The 18,584-nt window shown below is 40.6% G+C and overlaps 2 protein-coding genes across 2 annotated transcripts; both read right to left on the bottom strand.

Annotated features, from left to right (window-relative positions):
- Window positions 1–2,156: 2,156 nt before the first annotated feature.
- LOC105017499 (syntaxin-11-like) lies at window positions 2,157–3,065 on the bottom strand. The gene has a single exon (XM_034287973.1). The coding sequence runs from the start codon at window positions 3,063–3,065 to the stop codon at window positions 2,157–2,159; it is 909 nt and encodes a 302-aa protein (XP_034143864.1).
- A 7,965-nt stretch (window positions 3,066–11,030) lies between these two features.
- Window positions 11,031–14,216, bottom strand: LOC105017488 (syntaxin-11). Its single transcript, XM_010882147.4, has 2 exons — window positions 13,751–14,216; window positions 11,031–12,971 (listed from the first exon to the last, which is right to left on the bottom strand). Exons 1-2 carry the CDS (start codon window positions 13,791–13,793, stop codon window positions 12,058–12,060), a joined length of 957 nt encoding a protein of 318 aa, XP_010880449.2. The 5' UTR covers window positions 13,794–14,216; the 3' UTR covers window positions 11,031–12,057.
- Between the last annotated feature and the right edge of the window lie 4,368 nt (window positions 14,217–18,584).

Below are 18,584 nucleotides of genomic sequence, written 5' to 3'. Positions count from 1 at the left end.
ATTTGGTACGGAAACCTTTGTTTGCAATAACAGAGATCATATATGTCCTGTATTTCTTGACCAGGTTTGCACACACTGCAGCAGGGATTTTGGCCCACTCCTCCATACAGACCTTCTCCAGATCCTTCAGGTATCAGGGCTGTCGCTGGGCAATACAGACTTTCAGCTCCCTCCAAAGATTTTCTATTGGGTTCAGGTCTGGAGACTGGCTAGGCCACTCCAGGACCTTGAGATGCTTCTTACGGAGCCACTCCTTAGTTGCCCTGGCTGTGTGTTTCAGGTCGTTGTCATGCTGGAAGACCCAGCCACGACCCATCATCAATGCTCTTACTGAGGGAAGGAGGTTGTTGGCCAAGATCTCGCGATACATGGCCCCATCCCACCCCTCAATGCAGTGCAGTCGTCCTGTCTCCTTTGCAGAAAAGCATCCCAAAAGAATGATGTTTCCATCTCCATGCTTCATGGTTGGGATGGTGTTCTTTGGAGTTACACTCATCCTTCTTCTTCGTCCAAACACGGCGAGTGGAGTTTAGACCAAAAAGCTCTATTTTTGTCTCATCAGACCACATGACCTTCTCCCATTCCTCCTCTGGATCATCCAGATGGTCATTGGCAAACTTCAGATGGGCCTGGACATGCGCTGGCTTGAGCAGGGGGACCTTGCGTGCGCTGCAGGATTTTAATCCATGATGTCGTAGTGTGTTACTAATGGTTTTCTTTGAGTCTGTGGTCCCAGCTCTCTTCAGGTCATTGACCAGGTCCTGCCATGTAGTTCTGGGCTGATCCCTCACCTTCTTCATGATCATTGATGCCCCACAAGGTGAGATCTTGCATGGAGCCCCAGACCGAAGGAGATTGAGCGTCATCTTGAACTTCTTCCATTTTCTAAGAATTGCGCCAACAGTTGTTGCCTTCTCACCAAGCTGCTTGCCTATTGTCCTGTAGTCCATCCCAGCCTTGTGCAGGTCTACAATTTTATCCCTGATGTTCTTACACAACTCCCTGGTCTTGTCCATTGTGGATAGGTTGGAGTCTGTTTGATTGAGTGTGTGGACAGGTGTCTGTTATACAGGTAACAAGTTCAAACAGCTGCAGTTAATACAGGTAATGAACAGGAGGGCTTCTTAAAGAAAAACTAACAGGTCTGTGAGAGCCGGAATTCTTACTGGTTGGTAGGTGATCAAATACTTATGTTGTGCAATAAAATGCAATAAAATGCAAATTCATTATTTAAAAATCTTACAATGTGATTTTCTGGATTTTTGTTTTAGATTCCGTCTCTCACAGTTGAAGTGTAGCTTTGATAAAAATGTCAGACTTCTACATGCTTTGTAAGTAGGAAAACCTGCAAAATCGGCAGTGTATCAAATACTTGTTCTCCCCACTGTAAATGATGTCCCAGAGGTTCTCAATTTGATTCAGGTCTGGGGAATGTGAGGGCCAGTCAATGGCATTAATGCCTTTGTCATCCAGGAACTGCCTACACACTGTGGCCACATGAGTCTGGGCATTGTCCTGCATCAGGAGGAACCCAAGGCCCAATGCACCAGCGTAAGGTCGGACGATGGGTCTGAGGATTTCAACTCGGTACCTAACAGCAGTCAAAGTTCCGCATAGCTAGCACGTGGAGGTCACTGTAGGGCTCTGGCAGTGCTCCTCCTGTTCCTCCTTGCACGATGGAGCAGATACCGATCGTGGTATCTCCTCTATGCTCTTGCGACTGTACTGGGAGACACAGCAAAGCTTTTGCGATGGCACATATGGATGTGCCATCCTGAAGGAGCTGGACTACCTGTGCAACCTGAATGGGCTCCAGGTACAGTGGTGACAAGGACACTAGCAAAACACAAAACTAGAGAAGAATCAGTCAGGAAGGATAAGGAGAGAGGAAATTTCTGTGGCCACCACCGGCAAAACCATTCCTTTTTTGGGGGTTGTCTTGCTGGACAGACTACTGGACAGTAACACTGGACCATGTGAATTTTAGGGTGTCTGCAAAGTTCCTCAAATTCGACAGTAAAACAGATCTTTCCTGAGAAGCTGTTATTCCATCATAACAACACATTGTAACCAGACACACGCAGAGGGAAAGGGGGTAAACCTGGAGAAACAAATTCAAAAGACATTCTCTGACTAAATAAAACAATTCACTTTATCTACTTTACAGATCTGCAACAGGGTAGACAGGGACAGGACCGCTGAAAGAGGTTCTGCCTCTTGTACTGTAAAGCCCTCTTTATCTGTTTGTTCACTCTGCCAACATACTCCTCTGTTCCACACACCATAGCCTCTATGTTGTTCACCATGGTCCCCTGCTCCTCCACCAACATAGCCATCTGCAGGAACTGACCATGCACCTCCCTAAGCCTGGCTTCTAGCTCCACCAGCTCCTTATGCCTTCCTTTAATCTCACCCAGCTCCCAGTGGGATGATTTCCCCTCCATCTGCAGTCCCTGGGAAAGCTCCCTCCAGCCCTCGCCCCCCTTTTCCACCAACGCATCCAGCTCCTTCTCCATTACCACCTTGCCCATGATAGAGGCCTGTCTCTGGAGGCGCAAGCGGCACATGTCTCTTTGGACCTCCTCCGCCCGGTGGTAGCTTGCCATGGCGGCTTGGACGGCCTGGTTGAGTGTGGCGTGCTGAGTGCGTGCGATGCGAGAAACAGCTGTGTTGCGACCGTGTTTCTCCTCCAGCTCACGGCTCTGTGCACCCAAGGCCTGCAGTTTAGCATAAAGCCCCACACCACGTTGCTGGATGCCCCTGGCGATGGAGTCGGAGTCGTGCTTGATGATGCTGAGCCGGTGGACTGTGGTGCCTATCCGTTTGTTGTGCTTGACAAGGCGATCCACCTCAAGGTTGAGCAGATGTATTTCCTGGCGAATGGAATGGGCCGCCTCCAAGATGCTGTCCAGGGTGGAGGAGGAAGTGGATTGGAACACCACTGCATCATGTGAGATTTCAACTAAGTCTACGTCATATTCCGGTGTGTAAAGCTCATCCCCCTCAGGTTCAGAGACATCCTGCTCGTTGATGATGGTCTGCATGTGGCTCAGCCTGTCCCGCATCCTACCTGACTGCAAGAAAAGCCGAAAGAAGCCGAAAATGTGATACAGCAGCCTTGTACTCTGTGTAGAATCCTGTCTCTAATGTTAAAGGCTGAATTTTAAACAAACAATGTAAGACCAGAATAATATTAGATACTTCAGGGTAGTTAGTGGTCTGGAAATGTGGCTTATGGTTTGTACCGTAAATGTGTAACTGACGTGAAAATCTTACATATGGCCCCTTTAATGGATAATTGTTATATCTAAGTGTTTTTATTTTGGTCAAGCGGTACAACTAATTTATTTTCTCTAGTTTAGGTCTAGCCATTGAAACTGAGTTGAGAGCATACCATAAGCTCCCTCCACAGCTTGCTTGGAATGTTCCATATTAGTACAGATTTGTTATAGCTCAAAGGGTTAGAACATTGTCAAGAAGGTTGGTCACGTATGTTACTGTGCACATACAAGTTTTAAACATGGTATTGATATAAAGTTTAATAATGAAACTGAAACTGATATAGACTTTCTATATGAGTTCTTTTTCTGACAATTATTTTATGCAAACCCTGGTTTGCAGGGACTTTGGAAAGGTGACTGACCACAGAGAGCAGTTAATAAGGTTGTGATGGTAAAGGCTCAGTGAAGCAGGATATACAGTGGATATAATAAGTCTACACACCCCTGTGAAAATGCCAGGTTTTTGTGATATAAAAGAATGAGACAAAGATAAATCATGTAAGAACTTTTTTCATTTTTAAATGAGACCTACATTAAAAATGAAAAAAAATAACCTTACAATAATCTGGTTGCATAAGTGCGTGCACCCTCTTATAACTGGGGATGTGGCTGTGTGCAGAATTAACCAATCACATTCAAACTGCTATATAGAAGTCATTACACACCTGCCATCATTTAAAGTGACTCTGATTAATCACAAATAAAGATCAGCTGTATTAGTAGGATTTTCCTGACATTTTCTTAGGTGCATCTCAGAGCAAAAGTCATGGTCCGCAGAGAGCTTCCAAAGCACCAGAGGGATCTCATTGTTGAAAGATATCAGTCAGGAGAAGGGTACAAAATAATTTCCAAAGCATTAGCTATACCATGGAACACAGTGAAGATTGATGAAAAGACGAGAGGAAAACTGGTCAGGGAGGCTTCCAAGAGGCCTACAACAACATTAAAGGAACTGTAGGAATTTCTGCCAAATACTGTCTGGGTGCTACATGTGACAATAATCTCCCGTATTCTTCATATGAATGGGCTATGGGGTAGGGTGGCAAAACGGAAGCCTTTTCTTACAAAGAAAAACATCCAAGCCTGGCTGAAGTTTGCAAAAACAAGTCCCCCAAAAGCACGTGGGGAAATGTGTTATGGTCTGGTGAAACCTAGGTTGAACTTTCTGGCCATAATTCCAAAAGGTATGTTTGGCACAAAACCTTCAAGCGTTCGTTAGAAAGATGAAGATGAAGAGGAAGTTCACCTTTCAGCACAACAACGACCCAAAGCACACATTCAAATCCACAAAAGCATGGCTTCACCAGAAGAAGATGAATGTTTTGGAATGGCCCAGCCAGAGCCCAGATCTGAATCCAATTGAACATCTGTGGGGTGATCTGAAGAGAGCTGTGCACAGGAGATGTCCTCGCAATCTGATAGATTTGGAGAGCTTTTGCAAAGAAGAGTGGGCAAATATTGCCACGTCAAGATGTGCCATGCTAATAGACTCTGTAATGCTTATAGAGTGCCTTAAACTAACAAAGTATTAGTTTAAGGGTGTGCACCCAGGTTATTGTGAGTTTTTTATTTTTCCTCCTCAAAGATTTCAGTTTGTTTTTCAGTTGAATTGTTCACGTTATAGGTCACATTAAAGTTGAAAAAAGTTCTGACATGATTTATCTTTGTCTCATTATTTTACATCACAAAACCTGGCATTTTAACAGGGGTGTGTATACTTTTTATGTCCACTGGACTGGAGGACCACACCCCTGGTCTGGGTCCCCTTGAGAATAGGACATACACATATGAGATGGCAATGCATTGCTCCAGTGTATGCCAAACTATTGTTCTGTATTAAATGCAATTTCTGGTCCATAATTCTGGCCCAGCAAGAGTCCGGAACTGCTTGGGGAAATGTTTACTTGGAAAGTTGTTACATTTTGTATACATTACTCAACTAACTATACAATCCCTCAACATGTTAGCTAAATTTTCAATAGAGAAATAAAATACATAATCATTACTATTTTACTCTGTACAGAAAGTGCTGTATTTGAGTAAACAATTCCTTAAAGGCTGCTTTTACACAGACAGCTCAATTCTGTTTGCTTTTAGACCACTGTTGATTTGATTGGTCAAAACGCTAATTACTGAAAAAAGAGACAGAAGCTAGAGTGAAAGGCTTTGTTTACAAACGCAGTCCATGTCTTTCCTACCCGGTTTAAACTGATTTGTCAAGGACAAATTTGTAGTATAAGATCAGAATTGGAGTGCCACTGTTACATCAACAAGGACATTATTTTGCAGTTTTTTCATTTGTTTTGGTTTAATGAGCATATATTGTGTATGGTAAACTTTACAACTGGGATTGCAATGTTGCAATGCTATCTTCACTCTCTCTTCCTAGTCTGGGTTTTGCCAGTTTCAAGGTGGTGGCCCAAAACTAAAAAGCTAATATTGTCAGAGTGATATTTGCAAGAAATTTAAACACCACATAATTTCAATATGTTGCTGCGGAATTGCTTGATGTTTGTTTACTTAAAATATCCATAATGACTAAAAATATATTATAAGCATAGGAGGGTGAAGGTCAAAATAATATAATGTGCCATTATCTTCCATCACCTGAAATTAATCATTCTAATCTATATTGTATTGGGCACTGGATCCTTATGTACAGGCACAGATTAGAGAGATAAGTAAAACCAAATGCAAGTGTTTACTTACCTTTTTCCAGAGCTGAAAATATTTAAAATGTTATCTTTATTTTAGTTTAGCCAAGCTTATCAGGAAAGCCCCGCTTCACTACTCTCGTCAAGTAAGTTGCTTCCTCTGTAGATTTTGTGGGTGTGGCTGTAGGCTAGTCATTCCCCATGAAGTTGCTGTTGTCAACCACTGGTAGTTCAAATGAGACACAATATTTAGCTCTTTACTCAGAATATAAAGTGGTAACATATGCACTTAACATTTTGTGTCTGAATAGGATAAAAATGAGGGAGTTTGTGCTGTCTGGTAGCCTAACTGACCACTATGTCTAAAATACTGACTTCAAGGAAAATATCTGAAGGGAACCGGCAAGTAAGCATCTTGTTGATTGCTCAATATTATGTCTCCTCTTCCAATGATAAAGACATTTTAAACTTTAGACATCATGGTGTTTTTTTTCCTGAACCCGGAAATTTACTGGATTATGTTTAGAAATTATATAACGAGAAGCTGTAAAGGTCAGTACAGGTTAAACATGGACAAACATGATGAGTCAATGAAATATATAAATGGAAGGGTATATTTTTTCAATACAGTAAATACATTTGTATTTAAGTATTGTATTTCAGTATCTGCAATATAAAACAAACATAAAACACAGACCAAAATAATTTCTTTCAAGTATTCAAATATTTAGTACATTTCTGTAACACTATTCCACAAAACTCAGATCTGATCAAGAGGATATGGTTGAAGTGAAGGCCTGCAACCTAGAAGTCCCACTGACAGTGATGAATTTCACTTCTTTACACCACAGCTCACCATTAAAGATGCCCCAAAAATTCCCTTCAAGTTATTGTGCGTAGATTGAAGAGGATGCTCATAAACATTCAGGCACTTATCAAATGTTTCTTTCAGGTGGGCACAGATTATATGTAAATATCTGATATTCCTACATACGCAGTTATATAATTCTACAGCTCCGGAAAAAATTCTGGGACCACTGCACCTTTTTCTTTCCTTTTCAAAAACATTTAAAAAGAAGGTTTTGAGTGAGGAACAGAAGGGTTAAAATTAAGAGAAAATTTGAAAAAGGTGCAGTGGTCTCTTAATTATTTCCAGAGCTGTATAGATTTGAAAATGGACAGCATGTTAGAAACCTGAAAAAATAATTTGATAAGCACCTGAATGTTAATGAGCATTCTTGTAAATACTGCTTTCACAATGGCTATGAGCATTTTTTTTAAATCCCTCTCAATCTGTACAATATACCACATAATATATTAAAAAAGAGAACAGACATATCAACTTCACATAAGTTTTCAGATTGCTTTGCTCTGATTGGTTCACCTCCAGTCTTCTTGGGTATGAATTCTGTATTCGAGGAGTTTCTCAGATTCTTCTTTGCAGATCCTCTCAATGGGGAACTTGCTGCCATTTTCATGTCTCTCCAGAGTTGTTCAATAGGGTTTAAGTCTGGGCTCTGGCTGAGCCACTCAAGGAAATTCCCAAACTCCTGCATTGTCTTGGCTGTGTCCTTAGGGTCATAGTCCTGTTGGAAAGTAAACCTTCGCCCCAGTCTGAGGTCCGGAGCGCTTTGGGGCAGGTTTTCATCAAGGATCTGTTTGTAGTTTGCTCCATTCATCTTTTCCTTGATCCTGGCTGGTCTCCCCACCCCTACAGCAATATGCTGCCACCACCATGTTTCACCATAGGAATGTCACTGGCAAGCTGATGAGCGGTCTCTGTTTCTCCAGATGTGACCCTTGGCATTGAGTCAAAATAGTTCAATTTTGATTTCATCAGTCCTTTTTCTCATGGTCTGGGAGTCATTTATGTGTGTTTTGGCAAACTCCAAGCAGGCTGTCATACGCCCTTTACTGAGAGGCTTCTATCTGGCAACTTTACCATAAAGGCCTGATTGGTGGAGTGCAGATATGGTTGTGCTTCTGGAAGGTTTTCCCATCTCCCCACAGGAACTCTGTAGTTGTCAGGTTCTTGGTCACCTCTCTGTCCAAGGCCCTTCTTCCCCGGATCACTCAGTTTGGCTGAGTGTGTTGAAACTTTATGGACTATTTTTTCAAACTCATGGTTTGTTTTTTTTCTCTGACATGCACTGTCAACTGTGGGACATGATATAGACCAGTTTGTGCCAATCAATTGAATTTGCCACAGGTGGACCCACAGTTGTAGAAAGATTTTAGGATGATCAATGGAAACAGGGTGCACCGGAGTGCAATTTCGAGGGTCATGGCGAACAGTCTGAATACTGTAAATGTAATATTTCTGTTTAATACATTTTCAAACATTTCTAAAAACCTGTTGTTGATTTGTCTTTATCAGGTATTGTGTGTAGACTGATGAGAAGCCAGAAAAAAAATCTATTTAATCCATTTTAGAATACAACTGCAATTAACCAAAATATGGAAAAAGTGATGGGGTCTGAAGTACATCCAAAACAAACAACAACTGAAGTTTCTGCAGTACAGGCCTGGTAGAGCATCACCAGAGAAGATACCCAGAGGCTATTTGGGTCAGTCCTTTTGACATATACAGTGGGGAGAACAAGAATTTGAGTATTTGATAGGTTTGATAGATTTTGCAGGTTTTCCTACTTACAAAGCATGTAGAGGTCTGTAATTTTTTATCATAGGTACACTTCAACTGTGAGAGACGGAATCTAAAACAAATATCCAGAAAATCACATTGTATAAATATTGAATTTGCATTTTATTGCATGAGTATTGAGTTTTTGAGTATTTGATCACCTACCAACCAGTAAGAATTCCGGCTCTCACAGACCTGTTAGTTTTTAGAAGCCCTCCTGTTCGCCACTCATTACTTGTATTAACTGCACCTGTTTGAACTTGTTACCTGTATAAAAGACACCTGTCCACACACTCAATCAAACAGACTCCAACATTTCCACAATGGCCAAGACCAGAGAGCTGTGTAAGGACATCAGGGATAAAATTGTAGACCTGCACAAGGCTGGGATGGGCTACAGGACAATAGGCAAGCAGCTTGGTGAGAAGGCAACAACGGTTGGCGCAATTATTAGAAAATGGAAGAAGTTCAAGATGACGCTCAATCTCCCTCGGTCTGGGGCTCCATGCAAGATCTCAACTCGTGGGGCATCAATGATCATGAGGAAGGTGAAGGATCAGCCCAGAACTATATGGCAGGACCTGGTCAATGACCTGAAGCGAGTTGGGACCACAGTCTCAAAGAAAACCATTAGTAACACACTATGCTGTAATTAATTAAAATCCTGCAGCGCACGCAAGGTCCCCCTGCTCAAGCCAGCGCATGTCCAGGCCCATCTGAAGTTTGCCAATGACCATCTGGATGATCCAGAGGAGGAATGGGAGAAGGTCATATGGTCTGATGAGACAAAAATAGAGCTTTTTTGTCAAAACTCCACTCGCCGTATTTGGACGAAGAAGAAGAATGAGAACAACCCCAAGAACACCATCCCAACCGTGAAGCATGGAGGTGGAAACATAATTCTTTGGGGATGCTTTTCTGCAAAGGGGACAGGATGACTTCGCTGTATTGAGGGGAGGATGGATGGGGCCATGTATCGTGAGATCTTGGCCAACAACCTCCATCCCTCAGTAACAGCATTGAAGATGGGTCGTGGCTGGGTCTTCCAGCATGACAACGACCCGAAACACACAGCCACGGCAATTAAGGAGTGGTTCCGTAAGAAGCATGTCAAGGTCCTGGAGTAGCCAGTCTCCAGACCTGAACCCAATAGAAAATCTTTGGAGGGAGCTGAAAGTCCGTATTGCCCAGCGACAGCCAAAATCCCTGCTGCAGTGTGTGCAAACTTGGTCAAGAACTACAGGAAATGTATGATCTCTGTAATTGCAATCAAAGGTTTCTGTACCAAATATTACGATCTGCTTTTCTGATGTATCAAATACTTTTGTCTTGTAATAAAATGCAAATTAATTACTTAAAAATCATACAATGTGATTTTCTGTATTTTTGTTTTAGATTCCGTCACTCACAGTTGAAGAGTACCTATGATAAAAATTACAGACTTCTACATGCTGTGTAAGTGGGAAAACCTGCAAAATCCACAGTGTATCAAATACTTGTAAGGCTCTAAACAATATCGCCCCTGCCTACCTCTACAACCATCTTTATCCATATCAACCAACACACACACTGTTCCAGTACTGCAGGCCACCTCATAATTTTTCATGCAAAGGGTACTGTACATATCTTAAATTTAGACAAACTAGTGGCAGCTCCTGACTGGCTGTGTAGTAGGGGCGTGATACAAGATCATTCACAACACTGTGCTGCAAAGGTCATGTGATGAAATCCCTAGTACGTAATTGATGCAGCCCTCTCCATAGGCAAGCAATTGATATGTAATCCTGGAGCTCCTGTGACAGAGTTCTAGAGAACAGAAAATATTATTTTTGAGAAAAACAAAAAATACAGTAACATTTTTAGTTTTACCAGACATTCATAATATAAAATATTAAAATGTCTAATCACAAGTAGATGTCCTAAAATCAGGGCATCTACTATGTATAAAGTGTTACCATTACAAATGGTGAAACCAACATGTACACAGATTATATAAAAGCCTAGAATCTATACTTCATCCTCAGTAATTATTTCAAATCCAAACGTCTGGAGTAACGAGTCAAAAGAAGAAATGCATGTTCACTGTCCCAACACTGAAAATATTTTATTTGAAATACTTCTAAGAATATGTGCAGTTAAATATTGAAATACTTTAACTAAAAGTAACATAAATGCTTGATGAGTCATGAAAAGTAATTGAGTAAACTAAGAAACAATAAGTATCACAAGTAATTTTCTGTTTTGTTAGATGAATACAATGTAATACATTATACAATACATACATTGTATAATACATTTCTACTTATTCTTTGTTAAATTTTTTTAAAGCTTTATTGTTGCTGTATTTTCTGTCATGTACTGTATACAGCTTTAACTACACTGATGAGTCATGGCAGTAAAGCATAGTAAATGTGTGTGTGTGTGTGTGTGTGTGTGTGTGTGTGTGTGTGTGTGTGTGTGTGTGTGTGTGTGTGTGTGTGTGTGTGTGTGAGAGAGTGAGATTATGTAAACTATATTGTGACTTACAATCAAACAAAAATCTTAATTTTATTATCATTTAATATATCATTTATAGTTGGGAATTGAATGTTCAGACAGACAACAGTAACATAAATTACAACAAAAATTAAATGGCAGAAAAAAAAAAAATCTACAAAGCACTGATATGTTTGATTAAATGCAAACAACTGTAATTGAGAGGCATTACTAACGCTCAAACAATTTAATGATTAAGCTCTCATCAATAATGAATATTGCTGTTCGTATCCAAGAAAGGGCTGTTGATAGGAAGATTTAAAGCAAAATAATTAATTCAGTCCACAAAAAGTGTTTGTCACCTAAACAACAAGTTATTTTAAAGTCTTTAAAAAAAATTCACTTCCATTCTCAAAGTCTAACAATACAAGGTTAAGACAATGTTCCATGCATAAATGTTCAAATTTCAACAAATAAACTAGCGCATTGCTGGATTCTACAGGATAAGCACTGAAAACGTGACCAATGAACATTTGTTTTTTGAACAATGTTTCTTGTAGAGTAATTCACTGAAATTCATTGTTTGTCATCATTCACTCCCAGTCAAACTGAACATGGAAGCTTGCGGTACAGTGGAGAATAGTTACGTGATTTTAGAATAAACTGAACCTAGTCCAAAAAAGGAATTTTCATCCTAGTGATGTCATCACATAGACTAGGTAGTCATATGACACACCATTCAAAACAACTTCTGAGTAGTACAACTTAAAATTCCACATTCAGCATTTCCCCTTCTATGGAACATTTCTCACACATTACAGTTTTTCCCAAGTGTCATTAGCTGCGTCTACACGAGCAACTGAGTTCTAAACTTGTATCCTCCAATTCGTCTTTTTACAAATTACATAAGATTTCTTTCAGAGCAGATCTGACTTGTCAACAGACCTATTGTTGAAAATAAATACCTGAATGTCTGTTTGTGTAAGCACAGGCATTTGTTTCTGCCTCAGTCAACACAAGGGAAGCAACTGCAGAACATCTTCTTAAAGGGGTTGTTCTTGTCGTGACGCTTGGCCTTGCTAAGCTTTACCAGGACCTCTTGGATGGCTGCATCCGTGTTCTGAACGTTGGTCTGGATGCTGTTCATCATGGGGCCCTGCTCCTCCACCAGCAGAGCCACATCCAGGAAGATCTCATGGATGCTCTGGATCCTACTCTCCAGTTCCAACAGCTCCCGGTGTCGGCTCTCGATCTGGTTGAGTGCCGACCGTGCCGTCTTGCCTTCCGACAAGATGTTCTCATTGAAGACGTTCCACTGACCTGTCTCGATCATCTCCTCCAACTCCTCGCCGGTCACCTCCCGCCCCACAATCTCCATCTGCCTCTGGATGTGGGCCTTGCAGTTCTCCCGGTGGTTCATTTCAGCCTCGTTATAGTCAAACATAGCGTCGCGGAAGCCGTTGCTCAAGCAGGCATACTGGGTCCTCGCGATACGTGTCACAGCGGCATTGGAGCCGTGCTCTGCCTCCAGCTCCCGCCCTGCTGTGTCCATGTCCTTAAGGTGTGCCAGCACACCCTCGGCGCGGACCTTGATGTCAGCCGCGATGGCGTTGGAGTCCCTCTTAACGATTGACATGCTAGTGGTGCCCTGGAGGACGCGTGTGTTCTGCTCGCGGAGGCGCTTGATTTCCAGGCGTATGAGCTGGACCTCGCGGTGGACTTCCTGAGACTTGGAGAAGACCTCCTCCAGTTCAGGCGTGTTGTCCCACACCACAGCCTGGTGAGGAGGCTCCTCGTCCAGGTCCACATTGCTGAAAGAGTCCCCAGAGACAGATTCCCCTTGCTCAGCATAGTCCATCTGCTCCACATGGTCGTTGGAGTAGGACAGCTCCTGCAGGTGGCTCAGACGGTCCCTCATGTCTTGGTAGAGACAAGAAGAGGTGAAGAGTTAAACATGTAGACAATCACTACATTCACTGAAACACTCTTGTTGTGGGTCCTGCCTGTTCACAATAGCTAGGTGAAAGCACAGCTGTTGGCGATCAACAGCATTAAACACAGGCATATTTTAATCAATTTAGTTTAATGGATAGAATTAATAAAAAAGAAGATTAATTATGCTGACATTGGGTGTGATTCTGTGATTAAACCTTATTTTATTTAGAAAATATATATATATATGCATGGAGAGTAAAGTTTAGAAAAGTGCTAGAAAATGTACTTCCTCCTGGTCTAACAACATTATTCACAGGTCTGACAAGTTTCCGACATAGTTGTGTGAGGCGTTTCTCACCAAACAAGTTTTTTTTGAGGAGTTTTTTATTATCAGACATCATCTGTTAATCTAAAAATGTGTTTTACTTTAATAATCACTTTGGATTCTCGGATTGAAAATAAGTCAGTGGCGTCCCTCCATGTCTAGAGCCATGTATATTCTCGTAAAGGAAAATATCATTATAAATCCTAAACGCAATTCCCTCTTGATTGCAACCTTACATTTGCAATACATTACCTGACGATTATGCTTATCGTTTTGTCGTGTATTCCAACAGCATTTTATCCACCAGTGTTTACGTTAATAACACAGTTCCCTGCCGTTTAAAATATCTAATGGTAGTCTATTCCTAAAACAATATTTAAATCATCAGTTTGATTCTACTTAATCTGAAACTTTTGAAAAACAGAGTAAGCTACCATACCTGTTCTGTTATGATGTAGGCTACCAATTTCACACGTTTTCATTTCAATTAAGACACCCTCAGTACAGCAACATCCTATCCGACTTCAGTGAAACTTCTGGAAGATTTTCTCTGCCGTCCATCCACCTAGGTGTATCGCATCTATATTTGGAGCTAAACAAAACCACCATTCGACTTTATTTGAGCGAGGGAGTGAATTGCGACACCGCTGCGTGTCAAAGAAGGTGTCTGGAATGATTGGAATGAAGCTGAGTTAGTTCGTCCGCGCACTGGTGAAAGGAAGATAATTTAGGATACGTCTACCTGCAGCTGGGCTGGCAGCCATGCCCAATCCATATCCCTTAAACTATTACAGTATATTTAGGGTGGGACGGTAGGGACATGTCAACTATGAGTCTGTTTGCTAGCTAGGTGTAGTGTACACACATGATAATGATTATCATAGAAAATGTATAAGCAATTTACACATGAAGCAGTCATATACTCTAAAGAGCGTGCTTCGATCATTTATCAGGCAAATGAAGTGCCAGTTGCTCTTAGCAGCAGCAGTACAGAGAGAGAGAGGCTTATCATGGTTTAATGTAGCCCAACAGTCAGCTGGTTTAATCAGTGTACTGTAGCTTTTATTCTGATGTTAGTTTGAGAAGTTTGTTTTAGGTAATGTCTCCAACGCTAATATTTTAATGTAAGTATTACTGTAACTGCGCTCTGTGCCATCAAAAAACCTAACTCTGTTTTTTAAACGTATGCCATATACAACGTATGTGAACGTCCGTACACGCAAACATATATCTGCTAATGCTTTCAGCAACAGGTCAGGAGAGTTGCAGGAGACCGGGTAAAGATATTTGACAGATATTCAAACTCAATAGCGCGCAAACAATTGAAGCTACAGGCCTCGGGATAGTCTCGTTATGAAAGGTTGGACAACACTGCACACGTCTCGTTTTCTCGATTCCGACAGGAGTTCCCAAATTGCAGGAGACTATTGTAATCCGTCTGCACATAACCAACAACGTCGCAAGGGAACGTAAACAAATTGCATCCTCAACATTTAAAAGCGTCAAACCAATGTAAAACTGTTCAGGAAGAAAAGGAAATGGCCTGCTTTTTATAGATTGCTAGACTTTTATATGGATAATAGATCAATATATTTTATATGAAGACATATTAAAACGTAATGTACAGTTTAGAATTACAATAGCTGTCAGATCACATGACCTACATGCTTCAAAACAATGTTATATACTTCATAGGGAAGGGTCACACATTGCACAGCCTTTGTTTTTCCAGTTAAGCACCTACACAATTTTAGAGATGTCTTTAAAAATGTACATTTTCAATAGCTTTCTCAACGTGATACAGAGAGATATCATTTTACTACTAAATTATTTCCTACATAGAGCAGCACGTTGCACTGCCTTTTGATTTCCCCCAAAACATCTCCAGATTTTTCAAAAAAATACCAATATACAGGAAAATAACTTTTCAATAGCTCCCTGATCACATGACCTACAGTGGATATAAAAAGTCTACACACCCCTGTTAAAATTCCAGGTACTCGTAATGTAAAAGAATGAGACAAAGATAAATCACGTCTTTTCCACCTTTAATGTGACCTATAACGTGAACCATTCAATTGAAAAACAAACTGAAATCTTTGAGGGGGGAAAATAAAAACTCACAATCACCTGGTTGCATAAGTGTGCACACCCTTAAACTAATACTTTGTTGAAGCACTTTTTGATTTCATTACAGCACAGAGTCTTTTTGGTTAGGAGTCTATTAGCATGGCACATCTTGACGTGGCAATATTTGCCCACTCCTGTGCACAGCCCTCTTCATATCACCCCACAGATGTTCAATTGGATTCAGGTCTGGGCTCTGGCAGGGCCATTCCAAAATGTTCATCTTCTTCTGGTGAAGCCATGCTTTTGTGGATTTGGATTTGTGCTTTGGGTCATTGTCATGCTGAAAGGTGAACTTCCTCTTCATCTTTAGCTTTCTAATGGACGTCTGAAGGTTTTGTGCCAAAATTGCCTGGTATTTGGAACTGTTCATAATTCCCTCCTCCCTGACTAAGGCCTGGGTTCCAGCTGAAGAAAAAGAGCTCCAAAGCATGATGCTGCCACCACCATGTTTCACTGTGGGTATGGTGTTATTTGGGTGATGTGCAGTGTTGTTTTTGCGCCAAACATACCTTTTGGAATTATGTCCAAAAGGTTCAACCTTGGTTTCATCAGACCATAACACATATTCCCATGTGTTTTGGGGGACTTCAGCCGGGCTTGGATGTTTTTCTTTGTAAGAAAAGGCTTCTGTTTTGCCACCCTACCCCATAGCCCATTCATATGAAGAATAAAGGAGATTGTTGTCACATGTAGCACACAGCCAGTACCTGCCAGAAATTCCTGAAGTTCCTTTAATGTTGCTGTAGGCCTCTTGGATTCCTCCCTGATCAGTTTTCTTCTCGTCTTTTCATAAATTTTGGAAGGATGTCCAGTTCTTGGTAATGTCTCTGTTGTGCCATATTTTCTCCACTTGATGATGACTGTCTTCACTGTGTTCCAAGGTATATCTAATGCTTTGGAAATTATTTTGTACCCTCTGTATCCTGACTGATATCTTTCAACAATGAGATCCCTCTGATGCTTTGGAAGCTCTCTGCGGACCATGGCTTTTGCTCTGAGATGCAACTAAGAAAATGTCAGGAAAATCCTACTGGAACTGCTGAACTTTATGTGATTAATCAGAGTCACTTTAAATGATGGCAGGTGTGTAATAACTTCTATTTAACATGAGTTTGAATGTGATTGGTTAATTCTGCACACAGCCACATCCCCAGATATAAGAGGGTGTGCACACTTATGCAACCAGGTTATTGTAAGGTTTTTATTTTTCATTTTTCCACCTCAAAGAATTTAGTTTGTTTTTCAATTGAATTGTTCACATTATAGGTCATATTAAAAGTGGAAAAAGTTCTGACATGATTGATTTTTGTCTCATTCTTTTACATCACAAAACCTGGCATTTTAACAGGGGTGTGTATACTTTTCATATCCACTGTAGATGCTTCAAATCACTGTTATAATATTCTAGGGAAGGTTCACCTAAATAATTTTAGGGAAGTATCTGAAAGATTACAGCATGAGACTGAGACACGTCATTTTGATGCTAGATTATTCCCCACATAGAGTACAGGTTGCACACCTTTTAGTTTTCCCAAAATATGAATTCCGATTTTAAAATAAATAAATATATAGGACAAAATCGCTTTTAAATTCAATAGCTCCCTGATCACATGACCTAGATGCTTCAGATCACTGTCATTATCCTCAGACGGAAGGGTTAAACATTGCACAGCTTTTGGTTTCCCAGTTATGTACCAACACAATTTTAGAGTAGTATGTGAAACTTTAAAATGTAAATAGCTTTTTCAGAATGAGACTGAGACATGTCATTTTGATGCTCCATTATGTAATGTACCTGGCGAGCTTTATGACTACACACACCCACACACACACACGTTTGTACAGCTACCCTCATGGGGACCAGAAAATAGAAATTGCATGCTCTCCCTTGCCCTAATCTTAACCCTAATCTAACCCTAAACCTAACACTAACCTTAACCTCAATAAAGTCACATTTATACCTAAACTTTACCTAGATGTAAAGCCTAACCTTAACCCTAAACGTAACCAACAACGCCTGGACCCAATGGTACCTAAATGAAGGTCCCAATGAGTCAAATTTTTCCTGGTTCTACTATACTCATTGGGACATTTGGTCCCCATGAGTTTAGTAAGACCTAAAACACACATTATCTACATAATTTTATAATCTCATGTTTCATATTTCAGCTCAGTTTTTTTCCCAATAAATATTTTAATTAGAAGTCATTTTTCAATGTTAAATTTTTTTACTTTTTTTTAATCCGTTTTAATGAATTGATTGTATTAATCAGTATTTATCTTGTTGTAACATTATGCAATATCCTTTTCATAACCGAACTTACATACAATATTTTCTTTTTTCTGCATCACCACTGATGGACTGGATGTGTTTAGTCTTCCAGGAGAGGGCAGTCAAGTCGAACAGTCGTAATGACAGATGTTCCATTATGAGTCATAGAAACCTCCACAATCACTCAGGTTTGACAGCAATGTTCTATTATGGGTGATAGGCTACAACTGCATCATATAGTCACTGGTTCAGTTTGAGTGTCAGTCCATGTCGATCTGAGCTCCTGACCAGTCTGGATGCAAACACGCACACACACACACAACACAACACAATAAAGGGTCTGGCTTCTACATCAGATTTCAGGTTTGTAATGCACTGTAGTTAATACCGGACCAGTTCTTCTCTCCTTGTCAGGTATGGAAGGGTCACCAAGCAGCCTTCACATATAGCTTTATAACACATGCTACTGTGTCATCAAGAACTGTAGTGTATGTTAAAAACTACAGTTATGAAGTTTATGGCAGTTCTCTGTGGTCTTTGTCTTCATAATCAGACACTTAAATCACCTGGCTACAATTGCAGAAGCAGTTCACCTGAGATAAATGATGGGCCCTGTTTGCTACAGAAACTCCTTTGATCTATTTTTTGTTAATTTGAGTGGATGTAATGTATGAAAATGTCCCTTGATGTAATGTATGTTAAGAGCCTATGAACACCACTCAATATGTACCCATCAATGGTCTCCACTGGTACGTTAATGGTATGTTTTCCTGGCATTTTAAAATGGGCCATATACCATCCCTGGAGTTCGTAGAGGACTTTGTGATTGGCAACTATAACATTTGTGTGTCAGTGAATGCTTCTATCTCTA

Source organism: Esox lucius, chromosome 18 (genome assembly GCF_011004845.1).
Source record: "Esox lucius isolate fEsoLuc1 chromosome 18, fEsoLuc1.pri, whole genome shotgun sequence".
Taxonomy (NCBI): Eukaryota; Metazoa; Chordata; class Actinopteri; order Esociformes; family Esocidae; genus Esox; species Esox lucius.
Note: the sequence above shows the minus strand (reverse complement) of the source record. Positions and strands in the feature narration are given on the sequence as shown.